Source organism: Elgaria multicarinata, chromosome 4, assembly GCF_023053635.1.
Source record: "Elgaria multicarinata webbii isolate HBS135686 ecotype San Diego chromosome 4, rElgMul1.1.pri, whole genome shotgun sequence".
NCBI classification, from domain to species: Eukaryota; Metazoa; Chordata; class Lepidosauria; order Squamata; family Anguidae; genus Elgaria; species Elgaria multicarinata.
In genome coordinates, this window is record NC_086174.1 from 79,498,150 (window position 1) to 79,521,915 (window position 23,766).

A 23,766-nucleotide genomic window follows, 5' to 3' on the forward strand; every position below is an offset into this window, starting at 1 on the left:
GATAGTCACATCAATCACACTGTTGAAGAGGATGTTTATTCCACATGTAGTAAAGTTGTGAATATCTGTTTTCAACAATGCATCACAGATAACCCAACAAATAACACACAGCATACCACTATTGGCACTTTTATCTATTTTTGGTGGCACACAGAAACAGTTGTTGCATAAAGACCTCATTTTGCTGCTATTCAACAAGGGGGGATCTACACTATTGCTTTTAAAGCGCTTTAAAGCACTTTGAAAACGTTTTGAAACCTGTATATGCAGTGTGTCTTGGCCCCCAACAGTTGTCAAAACTGTTATAAAGCGCTTTAAAGCAGTAGTGTAGATCCCCCCCAAGATAGAAGTCGCTTGATATTGGAAAACAAGATGCAGTGGGTGGATGGTTTTCCAACATTTGAAGAGTAGCTTTAGCTGTAAAGTTAACACAGCAGAGTAGATTAATAAGAAGAACAATTAAGGAGGACAGCTTCATGGAAACATGGCTTCTTTTTATTCTGGTATGGAATAGTAGCTAGGAAGACTGTAAATTGAAACACGAACATTATCAGTATCAGTATCTCCTGTATTCACTAGCATATCTAACAAACAATGAAAGACAAATGGCATATACTGTGTATTGTTCATGTTTCAATTATATTATAAAATCATTACGTACCTTACAACAATAATGAAATTAAACGATATACTAATGCTGTTAGCTTAATGGTCAATGAACAGGATGGGAAGAATATTAAAACTACTCTCCAAATGTTGGGAAACACCTTCCTTCATTGCACCTTCCTTCCTACCTTGTAATATTTTAATTCAGTTGATATTACAGAAATATTATATACATGTTGCTGCAGTTCACTAGGTTCTGTTCTTCAATTATTCTCCCCACGGGCTGACCCCTAATAAGAACAGGCAAGGCTCTTTGGAGTCAAGGTTCTTGCAAATGTAAAACAGGATTGAAAACTTTAGCATTAAGCTAAACTTTTCATTCCTTTTGACTGGCCCTTTAAGTAATATTTAACCACACATTTTCTCAATCTTTTTGATTAATGAAACACATTATAGAAAGGACCAAGATTCATCACATAAAGGTAGAACACTGGCAACTCATGGGCAGTGCTGTAAAGGTTTTTCTCCTCTTTTGACCTTGGTATTCCAGGCCACCAGTTGCTGTAGCTTGTTGGAAAGGAGTGCTTTAAGCTGCAAGAGCTCTTAGTTTTTGCTACACTGTGTTGAACAGAGCTTCAGGGGTTGGGGCTAGATATCAACCCAGCTGCATCCATTATAGAGGCTTTACTTTAAAAAAAATGATATATTTTGTCCTAGCACACAATTCTGTTCAGAGCAAAATTCCCAGAGAGATTTATGGTTGTGAAGTAGTAAAAACAATTTAAATAACGAAGTATCATTTTTTTACCTGCTGCTGTTGCCTATCAACTTGGCATGGATAAACCAGACCAGACAGAAGACGTGTGTAAAGCGACTACTTTGGTACATTGTGTTATTCACTGGTCACTATTGGCTACTCAATGGGACAAAATGTATTTTTCCTTCTCTAGACTTTCCTTTTAAGAACAGGTGTGCTAGGTCAGAACATTGGAACATCTAACTAGAACTGTATTTGGTCACTGATGTTGACAATGGCTGGGATCCAAACAGCTACCTAAGGCATGCCTAGGGTGTTTTGGTTTGGTTTCAGTAGCAAGTCCTTGCTCCATATCTCAAGCTGTTTCTTTAAATGCCCATCAGTTTCTAAAGGGCTGTGTCTTATGGTATGGTTTCTGATTGCAACATATACTCCCAAAGTGTGGAGCTAATTGTATAGAACTTGGAATTCCAACCCATAGCTAATAATAGTTCCTTTAAAAACTGGGTAACATACATAAAATATGCAACTTAAGCATATTTGCATATATTTCACAAGACAGAAGTCCTGTGCATGAGTGGTTCCTGAGTCTGGGAGAGAGGCTCATTGACTGTTCTGGATGGGGTTGCACTCCCTCTGAAAGATCAGGTTTGTAGTTTTGGGGTACTCTTAGATCCATCTCTGTTGCTGGAGGCCCAAGTGGCTGTGATGGCTTGGAGTACCTTTTACCAGCTTCGCCTGGTTCACCAGCTATGGCCTCTTCTGAACAGGGATGCTTGGCCACAGCGGTACAGGTATTTGTAATCTTAAAACTTGATTACTGCAATGCACTGTATGTGGGGCTGCCCTTAAAGCAGCTCAGTTGTTGTTGGGAGCTGTCACTTTCCAGCATGGAACTCCTTTGCTGAGGGAACTGCACTGTCTTCCTATTTGCTACTGGGCCAGGTTTAAGGTTCTAGCACTAGTGTACAAAGCCCTAAGCAACTACAATACCTGAGAAAGTGCCTTCTCCCTACCAATCTGCCAGGTCACTGAGGTCATCTGAGGGCATGCTCCTAGTGGTTCCAAATAGACCTATCATGTGATTGGAGTCCACCAGAAGAGCTTCCGGTGTAGTGACTCTCTTCCTATGGAATTCCCTGTCTCTGGAGGTCAGGCAGGTGCCAACTTTGTATTCCTTCTGGCAGCTCCTGAAAACGTTGTTGTTCCAGGAAGCATTCCCTTAATGGCCACTTTGTGATATAATAGTGTTTTTATTTTTATTATTTTATTGTTTTGTTCACTGCTCCAAAATTCTTAAATGGGGAATGGTATATAAATATTATAAATAAATAAATAAATAAATATGACTCATTCTATAACAAAAAAAATTCTCAGAGCAACAATTAGTAGATAAAATATTAAAATATAAACTACATAATCAAATTAAACATTAAATCTAATAAATAAAAAGCAACACAAACATCATATCAATTAATACATTATAACAAACAAGAGAGCAATCACATGGGGCTAAAACATCCTTTAAAATATGAATCATTCTTGCAGTTATTATTATTATTATTATTTATTTATATAGCACCATCAATGTACATGGTTCAAGCATTATTTTAAGTATGCAAGAACTAAAACTGCTGTGTACCACCAAGGCCCAAACCATGCCTTCTTATTCCTTTTGATTAAGATCAATGAGACTGAACTTCCAAATAATTATGTTCCGGAGCAGAAAGGAAGATGCATTACTCCAAAGTGTTAAATGGCATTACACTTGAAAGAAAAACCCGGCTGACCTATCCATTTGGTACCTCGAAGAGAAATAGTCATGCTGCTACTAATCAAACAGACAGATCCATTATGCTGCATCAGTAGACAAAGAAGCTCTGCGACATGCTAAACTTTTAAAACAAAATGCACATATACACAATCTTTAAAGACAAGGCCTATTAGGGGGAAGGAATAAAGGCAATTCAATGGCCCAGTTCAGCCTTGGGTTTGTTCAGTGCCCCTCCTCTTTCTTCCTCTTCTGCAGATGAGAGGAGGAGGAGGAGGAGGAGGAGGAGGAGGAGGAGGAATAATAATAATAATAATAATAATAATAATAATAATAATAATAATAATAATAATAAATTTATTTATTTGTTACCTGCCTCTCCCTCTGGATACTGAAAGCGTCCACTTTCAATTTAGGACAATGTATAGTTATGCATTACGTACTAACTCGGGGAACTGTAATTTGTTCTAACCAAAGGAAAGTAAAACAAGCCAGGATAAAAATGTGATATCTTGGTTTGTTAACTAAAATTGATTTGAACAAACCACAATTCCTCAAGTTTGGCTTCAGCCACCCCATCCCACTCTGCAACATAAAGATATTATCTTTCAAAGTTCTTGCAAGAACTATAACAAGATAATGCAAATGAAGTACTTTGAATACTCAAAAGCAACATACAAATGTTAAGTATTATTAAACCTACTACTACAATACTACTAGTTTGAGAGTCACCGTCTTACAAAAGTATAGGAAAATGAATTGGTGCAACAGCATGGCCAACCCACTTTACGTATCCTAATACGCTGATGCAGGCAGTCTATTAAAAAAAAACTTTGCTGCAATGAACCTTTGTACTAAAGCCAAAAATCCCTTCTCAAATCATTCATAAGTTTTTAGCTTACCCAAAGAGATTCAACCATTAAACCTATACACATACACCAGTCAGCAGGATACACAAAGAAATAAGCAGGAGCTGAAGTAACGTAATGTTTGATTTTCCATGCCACCTGCTGCAATATATAATACTGTGCTACCCAAAAGAGTCGTTGAGCCGTTTTTCAGGGACTGACCTGCACTTTGCTCACATGGAAGTGGAGGTAAAAGACATAAAGCCAGCATTCATAACTAAGCACTTGCACTGCCATACAGGCTGACAAGGAGGAAGAAGCACGCGCGCGAGAGAAAAATATCTGTGATGAAATGCCAATGTGACAAATTGCCACCAGCTCACTCAAGTGAGGCAACTGCTGATCCATGTAGAGAGACCAAGTCAGTGGAGTTAAAAGATAACAACTGAACCTCCACTTCAATTATAACTACACATTTATCATTTTTGTCTTCCCTTTGTATACATTTATACCACCACCTGCTGGACAAACCTTTAAAACAATAAAATACAATGGAATGGTTTCCACTTTTGAGTAACACTATAGTTAATAGTTACCTGAGGCAGACGCAAAGCAGCCTGGGATGTGCGGAGACCATATTGTACTATAAACGACACCTTCGTGGCCTTTAAAAGTGCATACTGATTGTCCCACTGCGGGATCCCACTAGATAAAATGTAAAGAAATAAACAGCTGCTCATCCACTGTAATAGCTGGAGGCAATAGATTAAATTTTATTCACTCATATTAAATAAATAGGCTTTTCCTGGAAAATATGCACACCATAACAGTATGCACTAGGGCAGAATGTTCAATTTTGAATAATACAGGGAACTAAGCGAAGGAAAGTTATTTCACTGTCTAAATTTGATTCAAGCTCAACATTTGTTTTAAACTCAGTCCTTGTCAACCACGGACCTTTTAAAACCTGAGCTATAATCCTAGGTGTACTTAGAATTACCTCCTATTCAAATCACTGGGGTTTACTTTTGAGTAACAAGACATCGGTCAAGCTTCATATTTGTTTTAGTATCTTTGGATTATTTTCAACTATGGAGCCAATTTGAAGACAGAAAAGTTCCTGCTTCAGAATTGGGACCCAAATGGCATTGTAAACAAAACAAAAAACAAAAAGTAAGTATAGACAGTTGTCATGTTATTTCCTGAAAATAAAATAAAAAGGTGTCATCTTCCACTGGAACAATTTCTCAGTGTAGGAGTGTGAATCAAAAATGTGCTAAAAATGTGCACCTAGAAAAGAGATTCACTATATATCTGAGAATTAGCTATTTTTCCAACCAGCTGGCCGAAGTATTCTATATATCTTGAGCGTCTGAATATTCCTACATCATCATATTGGAGGCCAATCTCGTTACCACCTTACCCAGTGTGTGTTGAAAAAAAATATCACTCTGATACTTATCACAGCAGGCTTTAAACTTCTGGGTTTATTTCTCACTAGAACTTTTTAATTGGGATATATCACAGCATGGCATCTGAACCTATTCCCACTGGAAGAAATAGAACAGGGATGGACTTTTTGGAGACAGGCAACACAGTGGTGGGCCTCCTACACACTCAGCTGGCTGTAGTTTGTGTGGGCGCTATTCTACTTTACCACCCCTAATCAGAAAGCCATTAAAAAAAAGTCAGAGTATCTACCTCTGCTTAATTTAGGCTCCCTACAGCAGTAATAGCCAAGAAAGTAACACAGTTCCTCCACCACTCACAACTTGTAGGGGAAATCAGGTGTAAGGAGATATACAAGGAATACAGACCCAGGCAATGCTTCTTCTCTGTGGACTGCGCATTCTCTGCCTGTTGGATTTCCAGGCAGGAGAGATGGGCTGTTCTCCCACTGCAGACTAAACCACTGCAGATTCCAAGCAGGGAATCACATTTCTGATTGTTTCCTGGCACAAATAGCTGCCTACAAGTAGAAAACTAGCACACCAAAGAACAAGGTGGGGAAGCACCTTTCTCCCTGGTGTGCTGATTTTATACATTCAAAAACAGCACCCCACCTAGGGGAACAATCTACTCGATCATGTCAGGCTTCTACGACCCCATTCTGCTGCAGGCCTAATATCCCTTTTATAACAGCAGTACCACCATTTTTGCTGCCTTCATATTTTTCAACTCTCAATGTACAGTAGGAGCTTATAGCTTCAGTTCTCTCTAGTGGGAATGTTATGGTTCATATCTTGCTGCACCTCTCACTTCCCAGGAATTCTGCCAAACTCAATAGCATGCTCTTTCAGCCATCAACCCATTGGGTTAACAGCGAATTAACAAAATAATCACACAGATAGATTTTGACCAATTACAGGGCGCTACAGAAATAGAATGAATGAATGAATGAATTTGTCTTCTGCTATACAGAGAACCACATCTGGTGAAGCCTCCCAGATGCTGAATGAACTCACTGAATATTACATTAGCAAGAACTAATAGGATCCTCCATTTTAACACACTCAGTTGCAAGAAATGATCATCTCAACAAAAGAGAACAACGCAGCATCAGTTCAAACAAAGAACAAATAAAAAGACTCAGCTGGAGACGATCCCCTTTCTGAATGTTAAATTGATACTCAACTTAAATAACCAGAAGTACAAACGTACCAACTTTGCTGTTTGATCCCATGACCCAGATACGATCAGCTGTTCTCCTCTAGTCTGGCTCCAGTCAACACTGTAGACCTGTAAATATTGGATGAATTTTAGTTTAGTAGTCCACAAAACACCGCATTTGATCAGTTGCATTTAGAGTAATTTTTCTGTCCTGAAACTAATCGGAATATTTGGTATTACAAATATGAAAACTTAAACCCTATTTTTTTAAATAAAACTCAGAAAAGCAAAAACAAACCCCATGAATGTTCCTTCTCAGTTAACAACAGGAATGAAGACAGTTAGAAATACTGTATGCAGGCTCCATGATGCAAAAGAGAAGAGTAACCAGTTCATAAAGATTGATCTGTTTAGCTACATGGTATGGCACAGGAAATGGGAAATATTTGATAAGTTGGCACATTTTGTATTTATAAAAGTGTACTACTGCACTCTTTATCTTGGGCTTTAGGCTTCTCATCTGAACCAGAACACTGAAATGAGCTCTTGACGGTTTGTTTTCAAATGCTCTCCAAGCACTTGTGGCTCCAAATGACTGGATCCATTTCTGTTGCCCTCTCTAGCTATCTCCTGAACCAGTGCCTTCCTAAACACCTCTCCAGACACTATTCCCCGGTTCTCTACTCAGCTATACTCAGTTTCACATATTTCCTCATCATCACTTCTGCACTCCCTTCATTGTATACAGAAGATGATGATGATGATGATGATTGTTATTATATTTATTTATATCTTGCCTTTTGCCCAATGTTGGGCCTCAAGGCGGCATTACAAAATTTAAAACATATACATTTAAAACCTATAAATAGAAGTATACAAAAGTTTAAAAATATATTAAATACGGTCCAATATTAAAACATTAAAACATTTAAAATGACAATTTTAAAAGTCCTTGCCACAGATGGAGGTCCAGATTATTGGCCAAAGGCCTGCCGTAACAAAAAGGGTTTTGCCTGCCTCTGAAAGCACATCAAAGAGGGAGCCAGTCTAGCTTCCCTGGGAAGAGAGTTTCAGAGCACTGGAGCAGCCAGAAATATCTCTAAATCAGGAGATATCTGAGCACTGTATCGTCCTTACAGTTTGGATAACCAGTTCAAATAACCATTGGATCTCCCAGTTTAGATATTCACTTTTCCATGTGCAGAAGGGAAGAAGTGCACAAGCCCAAGGACTACATCTGATCTCACCAAGAGTGTCATCACATGGGGGGAAATCACGTTTGCTTACCATCGCTTCTCTGCCCACACGTTTGTCCCTCATTACTTCCTCTTTCAAAAGAGGAAGTAAACAACATGCACGCAGCCCATTCAGTAGGCCATTCTGATCACGCTGCTTCTCCTGCACACAACAGGAGATAGTGGCAACTTCCATCTCAAAAAGTAAGTCGGACCTATTGGGGTATTGTTTTGTCACACAAAGAAGACTAGAAGGGGTGGGAGGCGTGAGGGACACAGTCGTTGTCATGACAGGGACCTGCGAAAATCCGTGAGTGCCCGGCAATAAAACACTCATCTGATGATGCCCCAAGAGAGATACAACCTCCAGGCAGGCCCCAAGTAATTCTAGTTAAAAGGAAGTACTTCTTCACACAGTGCATAGTAATAGAATTCACTACCGCATGATAAAGTGATGGCCACCAATTTGGATGACTTTAAAAAGGGGTTAGATAAATCCCTGGAGGAGGAGGAGGCTTTCAATAGTTAATAGTCCTGATGTCTCTATGCTACCTCCAGTAGCAGAGGCAGTAAGCCTATGTACACCAGTTTCTGGGGAACCTGGGCGGGAGGGTCCTATTGCACTCGCGTCCTACTTGTGGGTTTCCATCAACAGCGGCTGGCCACTGTGTGAACAGAATGCTAGAGTAGATGGACCCTTGGTCTGATCCAGCATGGCTCTTCTTATGTTAGTTCTGTTAGCTCTTTAATGCAAGGGCTACTGAAAAAACCATGCATGCAATTATTCATAAATGATGGCAACACTAGTTTCTGACCATGTCTAACAATAGTAACTTTATCAGTTAACTAGGCTATAAAAGGCTAATTCTACCAGCATATCCAACTGAACATTCACATCAAATGGCTGATACAGAGGAATCAGGGACACGTGGTAGGGACTTAACATTTACTCACAAAACACTGGCTGTTTGTGGTGTACTCCTAATAAATGTTTGCCCAGTGCTATTACTGATGGGGTGCGCACATACTCCCACTGAGCATATGGCACCTGCTTCACATGTTCATTGTGAGCATGGAGCCACCACATGAACGTATTAAAATGGCTGCTGGACACCATGAGACAAAATTCATTTGTATCCGCTGATTGTTCTGACTTGTGAAGAAGTGCAAAAAGTGGACAAGTGACTAGTTATAAGTCTGGCTTTAACATTAATGTTTGTATGGATAGCCACAGGTTATCCAAGATCACAGGCAAGGGCAAAAGAAAAGAAACTCCAAAAACAAACAAGGCATTCATGGCATCAATCTCTGAAATAAGAGATTGATAAATAACATTATATTGCTCAGGGAACCACTAAGGCCAAGGTTTGCTAGGGCAGAATTAAAAGCAACGTTTCCCCTGGTAATAAAAATGTGCACAACATTTATATTACAATCATTTATGCTACTGATGTTGGGATGTTGGGATTGACTGTCAAAGCAAAAAGCTCTCAGTTCTGCACAACTATTTTGGAAATACGATGAACATTAATGAGAGCATTAATCAGAAGTGGATTAAGCATTTAATATGTTTTTCAAAAGCATCACTTGCCAATGTTTACTGGAAGATTATCATATCCATATTCCAATCCAGAATCTTTGTTATGTGTTTAGATGAACTGGAAGAGTCTTTTCCATATCTCATAGTATACATTCTGCTACAAATAATTACAGCAGATTGAAAGCCTCTGGGCAGGGACTGTTTCACTAGTGATATTTGTAAGCTTCTCTAGGAGCTTTTTGGGCTAAAGAGTGGGGTAAAAAATGTTTTAAATAAACAAACAAATGTCTCTAACACATGGCTGATGCCTTTAGTTCTTTGGTTTTCTAAGCAACAAATGGTCTGGAAGCGATAAATATTATCTTAAACCACCATGATTAAAATTACAAATTAACACTATATCAAAACAAGTGGGGGCCTGTAACAAAATGTTGCCGTGTACGTGCTTCTGTTCAAGGTTGCAGCCACTCCATTCCCACTCCCCATCGTTTTGCCCCCAACAGTCAATCAGCATGCCATAGCCAATGAATGATTTCAGGTTTTCATTTGGGCTTGGGGGCACCATTTGGGGTTTGTGTGTATGTGGGAATGGGTGGAGGGCATGTGATATGTCCCAACCAGTGTAGTGTAGTGGCTAAAGTGTTGGACTGGGAGTCAGGAGATCCACGTTCTAGTCCCCATTTGGCCATGGAAGCCCACTGGGTGACTCTGGGCCAGTCACAGACTCTCAGCCCAACCTACCTCACAGGCTTGTGGTTGCGAGGATAAAAATGGAGAGGAGGAGGATTATGTATGCCTCCTTGGGTTCCTTGGGAGGAACAAAGGTGGGATATAAATGTAATAAATAAATAAAATTTTGGATTTCACCATCGATTTCTATGGGTCTCTCTCACTTCTCTCCCTGGAGACATTTAAAAATAGCTTCTCCATGTAAACCAGAAAGTATGTTATCCAGATAGTATTCTGGATATTACACTTCTGGATATCTCTATACTTCTTTTATATCTTTGTATCTCTTCCTCTGCCTTCTTTTTCCAACCCCTCCATTCCATTTTCCCTCCCATCCAGTTTTCTGTCCCCTCTCCTGAAAGCAAGCATTGATCTCTGCATAATGAGCATGCTCAGTGCTGATAGGGGAGGGGAACCCTTGGAGATTTTTCTGCAATACTGTTTGTACCTCTGCAAACCTCAGGGTTGTGGTCCCCACCCCCTGAGCTGCCAATACCTCCCTCTTGCACATGGCTACATGTTTTGGCTACATAAGCTCAGGAACTCTCCCCTGACAGTCAGAAACAGAAGATAAGATAATTATCTTTAGGGAAAGGACTGTGTCTTACAAGGACAGGGCTCTACAAATTCTGACATGAGAATCCTCAACCCACAAACTAAGAAGAGGGGAAAAGGCAGACTTCATATTCCGCTGAGTTTTAGATATGCACAACCTAGTCCTTTTGTATGTTAAGTTTGTTATTGTAATACCTGGGATTGAAGGCTTCTTGTTATGCTGAGCTTTGAAGCTGCTGTTTGCTTCTAGGGCTTTTCATCACACTGAGCTTTGGAGTGGGTAGAAGCAGTTCACACACTTCTGCCTGGTCAAGAGCTCAGCATCGTATAAGACACACCTCACTCCCAATACAGGAAATAAAAGTGGGGAGGAGAGAAATCAGTGCTGACCACAAATTATGGCCGGCTCTTGAATGAACCAACATTTGCGTCCTCCCATTTGCAGACCTAAACAAACAATTTATTTCCTAGAGAACCACAGTTCTAAGATGGGTGCAAGGAATCTCAGCACCTTCATGACAATGGGTTGTATCCATCCCTCAAGGTTTGCCAGCACAGCGGAAACTGCTGGCAGAGCTGTTTTTCCTTCCTCTTGGCACCCCCCAATTTGCTCCAGAGGGTAGAGAGTCCTCCAGAACAGAGCTGCAAAGGGCACAGGAGACCACAGGGTTGAGAAGACCAGGGGAAAGCCCCATCTCAGAAACACAAGTCTGATTGCACGATACTGGATTTCAGTGTCTGAATGTTAGACTGTTATAAAAATACATGCAATTGCATATTATAGATGTTTCCTCACAGTGGTCGTTTTGGCGGCTCTCATGCACACTATGTTAGCAGGCAACACTTATTATATCTTTTGCCCAGTCCTACGCTGCACTGCCTCTGCCCAGCCCAACATAGGATCATGCAGAAAGGCATCGGACACTTGAGCAAGGTGGCACAGGAAGCCCTGGTAGGGCTGCAAAAGCCTTCAGAGTTGCTGCACTACTGCTGGGGAAAGTCTCTCCACAACATTTTAGCAGCACACAATGGCTGGGGTGAGTGGGAGGGGGAAGGACGGCGAGAGATATAAGGCTGCATCCTAAACGCCTTGGGTACCATCCCCTCAATGCAGATTCAAGGTTATTTTGTTTTGTTTTTTTCATAAGGAGGAGACAGCTGGACATCAACCTTCCTCATGGGCTTTGTTTTACAGAGCTGATTTTGTCATTATGAAATGCTTACCCAACAGCTTGAGTCTGCACTACAGGTTTAACAACTGTGCCACAACAACTAAAGGGGCATCCAATCTCTGCGAAGGCTCTTGATTCCTTAAATCTTTCAGTGACAGTACCAAATACTCTACTTGTACTCTGAAGACCAAGCAGACGCCAGCAGGCCTAGCTCCCCTGTGTCACCACCCCCTGGCCCCAAAACACTCTTTGCATGACATATCTGCACAAAGTAGTTTCCCCAGAGCACTTGTGAAGTAGTTCCAGTGGCTGTTCCTGCCCTAGCAAAGCATACAGCACTAATGCAAGAGGGAAGAATGTGCCCTCTTGCTCTGGCATCAAACACCTTGTGCTACGATCACTGCACAGAAAAGAACTGCATCAGACTCTAAGAGGTGTGTCCAAGTAGTTCCTTGACTGATCATCTTTCCTTTTTCAAAAAAATGATACACCACCAATAAAACATGTGTACAAGGGCTATCAAAGACATTGGATTTGGCTCCAACTAGTAATCCATATTCTAGTCTAGTCTATTCAACTGCCTCCAGAAATCACCGAATTCAGATACTTCTAAAGGAATGAGACAAATCCATGGCACAGGAACAATTTAAAAACAAGTCTTCCCAAAACAGCACATTTCTTCCTAACCTCTGACAGTTAGCACTTAGTAATTCTTTTTCACTGGGTAAATAAATTAGATGATCAATACTATCCTCAGCAGATAGCAGCTACAGCAAAATTAGCTATAATTCTTCAGAGATTTTTCAGACATCAGGTGGCTAGCGGAACGTTATGAGTCAGTGTACTTCTGTGAAAGCTATACAGCTGCAAAGTCTGCAGAAAAGAGAAGCTGGCCATCTTTATGAGAGCCATGAAGTAAAAACTCATTTTACAAGGAAGAAGTTCATATGATATAGGAGCACCACACTCTAATGATTGCTGCATCCTGGGGCGGGACTTTTTTAAGACAGTTAATAGATTTTACAGAGTATGAAAACTTTTTATGGTTACTATAATATGTTGAATGATGAGGAAAGTGAACTTTTCATTTTTTTAAGCCAGCTGCCCTATCAAACTATTATGCTACATACTGCACTACTGAAATAGACAATGTAAAAGCTTAACAGACATTTATGTAGAAGTGTCTACTCCGTTGGGTTTAATGGGACTTACTCCCAGGTTAGGGTTTATAGCATTGCAGCTTAAACAGACATGGCAACTCTGGGAAACCTAAAACAAATATATCACTGGGTAAATCGCTGCAATGTACTTTAACTCTACAATTGTTCCATTCTTTTTCAGCAAGGAGTTAAGAGATAGCATTTCTCCTTAAATATAATTGTGTCTTTTCTTTCCTTAAAATATGAAAACTGGAGAAAATGGAGCAGGATCAATAACAAGAAACGCATACAGACAGGAATTAGGAGACTCCAGACCACATAGCCAATCCCAATTCATAAAACTGATGGATACAGAAGTCTATCAATAAAGCCAATAGCAACCCTTATCATTGGTTTATCAACTTTAGGACAGTAGGCCTAAGGTTTGGGTTCCTTTTTGAGAATATCTTCCGATGAGGAAAAATAAAATGTGACATTATACCTCCTGAGTGTGCTCTTTATAAACCTGCAGTGGACCCTTGGGGTTTTCTGTGTCCCAGAGTTGTAAAGATCCATCCCCACTGGATGTAACCAACACATGTTCATTGTTCTCACTCCAAGTCACATCGAACAAGCCGTCGTTCCAGTCAAAACTAAACCAAAAGCAACCAACATATTAATCCATGTGAAATGGAAGCATATTCATTCATTGAACATAAATTGAAGATACCAGATTTAAGTTTGATTTGACTACTGTGAGCTAGTATAGTGCCATGGAAAGAATGACAGCTTTGGGTTGGGGAAAGACCTAGACTGATATCCCAAATCAGCCATGAAGCTTCATTGAGCTCTACGGCCAACCACCCACACACCTACCTTACAGGGATAATGTGAGGAAAAGATGGGAATGCCCCATGTATGCCACGCTGAACTCCTTGGAGACAGGGCAGGATGTTATAACAGCGATAAATAACAAATCTGCCTTTCTGAAGTAGTGTTTTTTTAATTCTTCCTTATCTAGAACAGCTGCTGCAAGAACTTTCCATGCAGAAAGTGTCATTTTAAAAATCTCTTCAGTAAACAATGGCTGGAAGGTCATTTTTTCAGCTCTTCATAAGAGACCAAATAGATTTCTTAAGGGCTGAAGCAACAGCCACTATGGTTGGTATTGTATATACCTAATGTCTGGCTCACTATGTTGTTAGCAAATTACCAATTCATAAAACATATCTGATCTTTGCTTTAGTAATGTACAGAATGCTAAGGAAGCTCAATGAGGCCAAGACCCAAACAATACGTTTTCTGAGGGAAAAGGGTCTCCGAATGGGGAACACTCCTGTTCTACTTCCTGCAGTTCTGCCTCAGAATGAAGAGTAGAGGACAGGAAATATGCCTTGGGACCTTCTCCATCCAACAGTGCTCTCCTCCAGAGTACCCAGAAACCAAGAGGGCTCCTGCTCTACTGCATCATCTTCAATCTCCCTCTCCTTTTAAGCTCTTGTCTCCTATATCCCTATATGGGACTGCACAAATTGTATTTGCTCTCCTTCAGCTGTACTGGTTGTTGAACCATATTTTCATGGCCCTCGGGCTTTCTGAAAATGACCTGGTTCTGTAAATGACGTGACCAGGGTTGGGAAGAAGGTAGATCTCAAGATGCTTTGGACTTCAACTCCCAAAAACCCCTGCCAGCATGGCCAATGGTCAGATTTGCTACGAGTTGGAAATTCAAAACGTCTGGGTATCTACTTTCTGCCCACCCCTGATTTAACCCATAGGTTGTTGAATTCTGGATTGTGGTGATGTGCAAACCCACATGGTACACTAGGGAATCATATTAATGTTGTCTCTTGAATAAATATTACACTATAAATGAACACTTGCAAGGGCCTCCAATTCTACGTGTATCAAAACTCTCTAGTGAACATGATAAGCCCAGCCTTACTCCCAGCCCTGAACCTAGGGAGGAGGCAGAGTACCATCCCTGCAGTTGCACTGTGCATCCAACCACTTTGGAATTAAAAATAAAATACCAGTTCCAAGCCCAGAACTGATGTGGGAACAGGGAACTGTGCCTTGCCCCGCAAAAGATTCTGGTGACCACACATTTTGACTTGGCTACAAGTTAAAATTTGTGAACCTCTAGATCTGTGCACTAATCTGCCCTGCAGAATCAGGGAACATGAAAGATCCTTCAATGCAACCTGGCTGTAAGCCCAGGAATAATCAGAAGAAATGAACTGTAAAGAAACATCCCAGAACTGTCATTTTCAAAGCCAACACTCCCATTTTTGCTCCCTCAAATTTAGGTTTTTTCCTCTGATTCAAGAGCAAAATGAAGGTGAAGCATGAATTTTAAAAGAAGATTGAAGTCAATAAGTTGATCACAACTTCCATGATTTAACTGCTCCGATTTGGGTGTCTAAAGAGAATTATAGGCTTGGGTTAATACATTTTATTTAAAGAGTAGGAAAGCTGTGTTTGATGATCATATTTGCATACGAGCAATGCATTTTGATGCTGGCTCAACAATGCTGGGAGTTGTATGACTTTTTCCTATGTAAGCATGCATAAGATGGCATCCTTACTAAATGTGTTAGATGTAAAGTGTTAGATGTAAAGGAACATAATGGAATCAAATGAGCACAGAGATATAGGTGTGGAAACTTTAAGTTGCATAATGTAGTTTACTTGTAATCAATCTAGGGTAGGGCATTTGACTGATCAAAATGGGTTTGGTCAATTGACCGGTCAAATATTGGTACATAATGATCAAGTATTTCTAAAGTATTAATGTAACGAGAACAAAGATGAGAATCATCAACTGGTTCATTATTTATGTTTTTTGTTTTTTAAAAAGAAGATAATTGCTACTTGTGAAACAACTAAATTACATTTTTTTAAAAACCAATCATAGATCAAACTTTTAAAAACGTGTCTGACATATTTTTCAAAGACGCCTCTAAATACATGAAAGCTAGACACTAGTTTATGTTAAATGAAATCTTAGGTTGCAAATATAGGCCAAAGCATGTGCCATATGCTGCCCACCTATTTTGGCATATTATAATATACTTGAAAATACCCTTACCATGAATAGATACTATTCATTCAAGAAAGGCCAGTATCCAACAGTGATTGGCCATGCATGGCCAGTCCTGCGGATTCTGTTGTGCAAGCAGCCCCCCACTGTTTGTGCAATAGCAAATTAGCGCTTCCAGGAAACATCCAGAAATGAGTGGAAACGCTCATTTCTGGAAAGCAGCAGGTCAGCGGAGGTTGCCTAAGGGAGCTCCGCCAACCTTCCGGCTTACAGAAACGAGAGCTTCCACTTATTTTGGGGCTTAATTGGGGAAGCGCTATTGTGCAAGTGATGGGGGGCATTTACACAATGGAATTCGCAGGGCTAGCCCTGCGCTGAACACAAGCAGCAGTGGGCACTGCGTGCCAACGGGCAGGATTGGATACTGCCCAAAGTGTTCTTTTTTCCTTTTTGGTAAAAAAAAGCTTTTAAAAGACAACAACAGGTGGCAGTGGGAAAAGGAGTAGAGGGGGCTGCAGGAGGCCCTCCTGTTTTAAAGTAATGAAGCTAACAGTGCAACCCAATACATATCTACTTATAATTAAGTCCCATTGAGCTCAATGGTGCTTACTTCCAGGTAAATGGTTAGAGCATCGCCTAAGATGTATGACAAGTCCTGTCTAGGCGGTATGGATGCCTGCAGTCTCTTCCTTATCTGATAGCCTTCTATTAAACTCCTTCTAAGGATTCAGCCAGTGTAAATGCATCGGATAGTTATGGCACTTTTGAAGAACAAAACCATGCTGGAACCAATTCCAAAACACCAAATTTATGATGATTTTTGTTAATAAAATATAGAACATTACCTCCTGAAGAGATGAACTCCAGCTTCATTTTGTTCCAACACTACCAGAGTTCCACTACCTAAAATAGAAGAGAATAAAACTAAGCCATCTTTTTGAAATAGTTTAATATAATTACTGATTAGACTAGAATGAAGCATTTGAATCATCAAAAAAATAGCTGCATTTTGCTTTATTTAGGACAGGGGTGAGAAACATATGGCCCTACAGATGCTATGGCCTCCAGCTCCCATGAACCCTCACCACTGGCTATGCTGATCAGAGCTGATGGGAGTTGTCACCCTCCAAATGTTTTGGCCTAAAAGTTGTCCACCCAATTTAGGGACATGGGCAATGGCCTTATACCAGGTCAGATATTTGACTATCTAACACAGTATTGTGTTACTCTGAAAGACAAGTGGCAGTGGTTCTCCAAGGTATCAGAGTCTCTCAGAACTCTAGCTACCTGATATTTTCAAAAGGAGAGGTCAGGGACTGGACCTGCTGCACGCAAGTCATGTAGCTCTACCATTGAGCTATGGTCCTTTCCCAAAAATTGTGTAGAATATGTAGCTGCTCAATTAAACTTTGGTGAACCACCTAATGAATAGGATTCCAGAGATGAGGAGCAGATACCAAAACCACTTCTGTGTATTCCCTCGCAGTATGGATTTTAAACGGAAGAAGCATTACATAGAACAAGGGTGGGAAACTTGTGGCCCTCGAGATGTTTTGGCTTACAAATCCCCATCAGCCCTAGACAGCATAGCCAATGGTCAGGGATGGTGGGAGCTGTAGGGGGAAACATCTGGAGGGCCATAAGTGGCCCACCCCTGACATAGAAGTAACCTTTTACTGTCTACAAAGATCAAAACAAGAGCCACTCAAAAAGACGGAGATTCTAGCTGTGTTGAGTTAGAAATCGGATTGCTGGAAAGATGTGATGGTAAAAGTGCAAAGCCAGATTCTGAACCAGAAGTGGCAGGAAGGGGAATCAACAGTAAAACGTTTAGAAATTACTATGGTTGGGCTTTAGAAGACACATCATGGTGACAATCCAGCAGAAAGATACAGAGGTTAAACTCCATTGATTACATTAAATTGTAGAACTATAAATTTAGTTGTAGGTGATCATAATTAACTGGGAAATAAGCACCACGTAATATAGTGGAACTTAATTCTGAGTAACCATGTAAAGCATTATGCCTCATGATAAGAAGATACTAAGCCATGTCAGTGCACCACAGCATTCTCTTGCACAGCTCCCATGGAAATGAATGACATTGGTGCAAGAACACATGATTTTTGTTTGTCTGTGACATGATAAGAACTTCTTAGTTTTTGGTCCCTATGGAACTCCCTTCCATAGAAGGGAAAACTCATCTTCTCAGTAATGCTGGAACAAAATGATGACACCAACAGCTCCGTCCTATGCATAATTTCTCAAAAGTAAATTCTACTTTTCAATGGGACTTTTTCCCAGTGAAGTATGCATAGGATTATGCTACAATTCTATACATATTTGGTGTCTGGGTTGTCCCCCCACCCCCTTAACTTCAACTCTAAATTGAGCAATCCCCATGAAAGTGGGACTTGTCTGGCATGTGTGAAACCAAGCACTTACAGAAACTGAGAAATTCCCATGAAGCTGTTAAACCAATCTAAAGTGAAGCAGGCAGTTAAATGTTACATGCTTTGGAAACAATGATTTTTTTAAAAAAAGAAATATGATCTTGGCTGTTGGTAAGACTATGCCAGCATATATATCAATTGTTTTCCAGTAGCACGTAAGCATCTAAGATGAGCATGAAAACCAAACGACCAGCACAAATATCTCAAAATCTCAAGAGTATTGTATGGCAGATTTTCAGCAAAGATAGCCATGCAAACATTTAAGATTGAATGTGTTGTTTAGTAGAAAACATCTATAGTGGACAACAGCAGGTGCAATTTGAATTATCCTTTTTTTCCTATCGGCTTCTTTTAACAAAAAACAAGAGATCCCACTGCACATCTGATACTCAAGGGTACATAAATATATTAAAAGTAACAGAGTCTTGTGGCACCTGATGCATCCGATGAAGTTGACAGCAACCACAAAAGTTTAAATCAGAATGTGTTAGGCTTTAAGGTGGCACAAGGCTGTTGTTTTTGCTGCAACAGACTAACATGGCTACCCCTCTAGAAATAGATCACACTTCTCTATTATGCATGAAAACTTTTTAGTAGTACAATGGCAGCACGATTTTAAGCATGTGTATTTAGAAGCAAATCGCATTAACAGTGCGATCCTATAAATGTCAACACAGACGTAAGCCCCACTGAATTCAATGGGACTTACTCTCAGGTGAGTAGAGGATCGCAACCTAGGGCTGCAATCCTATGCACATATGGAAGTAAACCCCAAGGTAGCTAAAGCGTATGCACTCTTACGAAGAAGCGAGTCCTCGAGAACAGGTGTGTAGCAGTTCGCCGTTTTATTTTATGTTTTAAACTTTTGCTCAGTAAACCATATTCTCTCTAATCAATGTTAATGGATCAAAGAACCAGGAACGGGATGTGGGGGGGGGGGAGGGAGGTGAAAATCGCTGCCGCCGTTACGCATGCGCCACTGCTGCCGCTTCACCTGCAATCCCGTAGTACTGAGAGGCAGCGCAGGCCAAACGCCCAGGCAGGTAAGGCGAGAATTCGACTGCGTAGCCGTGGCGGCCGGGCAAGCGGAAGGCCTGCGTCCCCGGCAGCTTCACCAGCCCGCCTCCGCCGCGGCTCATGGCTTCGTCGCCCAGTTCCAAGCTACCCTGGTTGGCTGCGGGGAGGCGTCTTCGCCGCCCGCCCTTCTCACCGGATCCCCACGAGTGGCTTTAAAAGCGCCCGCTGCCTCCCTCCTATTCACGCCCCCCTGTCGCCGTCGAAAGGGCGGAACTGAGGGAAGCGTTAGCCCCGCCGCCATCACAGGTCTGGGCAACAAAGCCGTCCCCGAAGTTCCAGGCCTCTGACGGATGAGGAAGGGCTCTAAGGGCTCCAGTCTCAATGGTTCTTTATAGCAGCTTTCCGGTGTATAATCGCAGTTGCTGGGGTTCTCCATGTGCGGGGAAGAAACGCGCAGGGGCTGATATGAAAAAAATAAAGCAAGCCGCATTACAGACTTTCTCTCCTTGCCCGCTAACCCGATACATACAAGACAAATGACTTCTTCTCTTTTTAATTGCAGACGGTAGCAGCGTTAGTCTATTGCAGCAAAAGAGTCTTGTGCCACTTCTTCTATTGGGAATTAATGGTGGATTAAGGCCCAAAAGGTTCCAGGACCGCCACCTACTGTTGTTGGTGGGGCGGTCCTGGAGTCTTTTTGGTCGGGACGACGAGGACCCACAACTAATTCTTACAAGCGGCCTTAGATGCCTGGAAACTCCAACAAATCACTATAGCACTTTGAGGACCACACTTCTAAGGTCCTTAATTTGGAGTATAGACCGCAAAGAAAAGTCTCTTTGTGGCAACTTAAACTTTAACACATTTATTGTGGCATAATATGCTTTTATAGCCCTCTTCATCAGGTGCGAAAAAATATATTTTAAAAATATTAGGGATGAGTGAGACTTCTGTGCTATTAAACGTAGTGTGTGTGTGGGGGGGGGGGGATTCAACAGTGTAAAGCCCCTTCACAGTGGTGGTGGATATGGCTGTGCTGTTTTTTATAAACAAGATTTTATACAGCTTTTTTCATCAAAATAAGATTTCAAGGTGGTTTACAAGGTTAAAATGGCAAATTCCTAAAACCATAAATAACTTGTTTGTTATGCAACCTTTAAAAGCACAGGAGGCTTCCCCATTGATTCCGAGCAATTAATCTGTAGTGCCAAAGCGCATTGCAATAAAAACTTTAAGATTATGATTATTATTTATTTATATAGCACCATCAATGTACATGGTGCTGTACAGAGTAAAACAGTAAATCGCAAGACCCTGCCGCATAGGCTTACAATCTAATAAAATCATAGTAAAGCAATAAGGAGGGGAAGAGAATGCAAATAGGCACTGGGTAAGGTAAACAGGCACAGGGTAGGGTAAAACTAACAGTGTAAAGTCCAAACAACATCAAGTTTTAAAAGCTTTAGGAAAAAGAAAAGTTTTTAGCTGAGCTTTAAAAGCATAAGATGTGCCATGCTGGATCAGACCAAGGGTCCATCTAGTCCAGCACTCTGTTCACACAGTGGCCAAACAGCTGTGGACCAGGGATCCACAAGCAGGACATGGTGCAACAGCACCCTCCCACCCATGTACCCCAGCAACTGGTGCACACAGGCTTACTGCCTCAAATAGCACACAACCATCAGGGCTAGTAGCCATAGCCTTTGCCTCCAGGAATTTATCCAACCCCCTTTTAAAGCCATTCAAATTGGTGGCCATCACTACATCTTGTGGTAGTGAGTTCCATAATTTAACTATGCGCTGTGTGAAGAAGTACTTCCTTTTATTTGTCCTGGATCTCCCACCAATCAGCTTCATGGGATGACCTCAGGTTCTAGTATTTTGAGAGACGGAGAAATGTCTCCCTATCCACATTCTCCACACTATGCATAATTTTGTACACCTCTATCATGTCTCCCCTTAGCCTCCTTTTCCCCAAGCTAAAGAATCCCAGTTGATGTAACCTTTCCTCATAGGGAAGATGCTCCAGCCCCTTAATCGTTTTAGTTGCCCCTTTCTGCACTTTTTCCAGCACTATAATATCCTTTTTTAGCTGTGATGACCAGAACTGTACACAGTGTTCTAAGTGTGGTCGCACTATAGATTTGTACAAAGGCAGTATGATACTGGCCGCTTTATTCTCAATTCCTTTTCTTATCATGCCTAACATGGAGTTTGCCTTCTTTACAGTGACTGCACACTGGGTTGACATTTTCATCGAGCTGTCCACCACAATCCCAAGATCTCTTTCTTGTTCAGTCAGTCACTGCCAAAATGAGTCCTTGCAGGCTCCTATAAAACATTAGCTTTAATTATGAGAGGGTATGGGCTTAAAGATCTGTTCAACTATGTCCCTTTAATTTCCTGGAAGATATATTTTCTTTTCTTGGGTGAGGGGGGTTCCTGAGGATCCATTCAAGACCAAAGAATTTGTGGTTGGCAGCTTTGCAGCCTTGAGAAAATTTACTCAGAAGAACATTCAACTGATTTAATCAGACTTACTCCCAAGTTAGCACATCTAGAATTGCTGCTCTTTTCTTTGCATTGCTATCATGTGAGCAGGTTTTTGCATGATAGAAATCAAATTATTTACTTACCACTCATTGCTTTGCAAAAGACTCAGTAATTATTGAAATGTTTTAAGGTATATGTTTTTGCAATACTGAACTTGGAATGAGAAATGGTGCTATGTAGGGGCCAGAACTATGTTTATTAGCCTATAGCATTTTCCACATGGATGAGTTATCATTGGCATTATCAAAAAGCCTGAAAGGTTCAATCAGTTTCAAGCTGCAGTGCGTAGGTAGCTGAAAGATAAGCAGTATGAATAATGAGATTTTTGCAAAGGGGTTACATAACCATTAAGTAGTTTGTATGAAAAGCAGTTTTGTTCCACTAGACGTGTTCTCTTTGTGCATCAGGGTTTATCAAAAAATATCTTACACACACAAAAGGTCATAATAGTATATATATTTTTTCCCAAGTGAAAAATAGACTAACGCCATTCTTGTCATATGAAGACCTTTAACAGGAGATTTATAATATACTCTTGATCTATATTCTGAGTCCAGGCTGTGGCCTGGCTACTGAGAAAAAGAAAAACATTGGTTTTTAAAAATTTGATCAGTTCTAAAACATACATAGCCTGAATTTAATTAAAACAATTAAATTAACTGTAATTAAAACAAAGGTGTGATGGAGTTTGACCATCCTTAAGTGTCATGAAGCTGTCTCTCAAAGGCAATGCTTACTCTTGATCCTGGAACAGGAAACAAGCCGGTTTGAGAAGGGAGCAGGGAGGTTATGTAATATTCTTCAGAATCCCCAAAAGAAAAACACTGGGGAACTCTAAAGCGCTCAACAATTTTGCCAGATGTGAGAATTTTCTTATATGAGCAAGAATCGGAACAACTGCAGGCTCTGTATAAGAGAAATATATATATACACACACACACACACACACACACACACACACACACACACATATATATATATCACAGTCTTGTATGCAAATCTATGAGGATTCAGTCTTGCTCAGTGCAGCACTAATTTTTAGGGGTGTGATCCGCTTCGCTTAGAATCGGAGAAGCAACAGCGAATTGGGGTGATCGGGGGGCTGGAGAAGCATGGCGAAGAGAAGCGACCATAAGCGGAGCGCTCCTCTTTTTGCAGAGTGCTCTGCCCGCCATTTTGGATTTTTTCGCCCATAGGATTGCATTGCGGAAAAGATTAGTGGATAACTTTTTTGTTTTTCAAGCTATCTATTTGAAACTTGGTGTGCTTAGAGAGTCGTGGGTGGGGGTCATTTTGAGCCTATTTCCCGCACTCTGCGTGCTGCAGTTTGCTTGCTATAATTTTTTTTAAAATAGGGTAAAAAAGCAGGAGAGGTACCTTTTTGAAGTGCTGAGAGGCAGATTCAATTCCCAGTCATGATCACCTGATGAAGCATCCTCCAATCCCAAAGTTGGAGGGGGGGATAGGCAAAACGGGATACTTAGTAACTTGGGATACTGGGAAACTTTTCTTTCTTAGTCTCTGAACGGACTTTTCCCAGCGTTTTTTTAAAACAGTAGCCCCACCAAATACACAAGCACAACCTGAAATCATATACTAAGCAAATAAATAACCGATAGGAAACACAGCACTGCTACCCACCCTAACCTTGGTGAACAACTGAATAGATGTGGTGCAAGGGGATGAGGTCCCCTAGGGCATGTGGATGTGCCCAGTGCACTCCTGCCCTTGGAGGATC

The 23,766-nt window shown here is 40.9% G+C and overlaps 1 protein-coding gene across 1 annotated transcript in view; it reads right to left on the bottom strand.

The window, feature by feature from the left end:
- PEX7 (peroxisomal biogenesis factor 7) overlaps window positions 1–19,787 on the bottom strand; it is a 67,562-nt gene extending 47,775 nt beyond the window's left edge. Inside the window, exons 1-5 of the mRNA XM_063124619.1 lie at window positions 19,453–19,787; window positions 16,851–16,908; window positions 13,465–13,615; window positions 6,644–6,721; window positions 4,579–4,687 (exon numbers count right to left, since the gene is read on the bottom strand). Coding sequence (XP_062980689.1) covers window positions 4,579–4,687; window positions 6,644–6,721; window positions 13,465–13,615; window positions 16,851–16,908; window positions 19,453–19,597 — 541 coding nt within the window. The 5' untranslated portion in view covers window positions 19,598–19,787. The remainder of the gene's footprint in view (window positions 1–4,578; window positions 4,688–6,643; window positions 6,722–13,464; window positions 13,616–16,850; window positions 16,909–19,452) is intronic.
- Window positions 19,788–23,766: the final 3,979 nt, after the last annotated feature.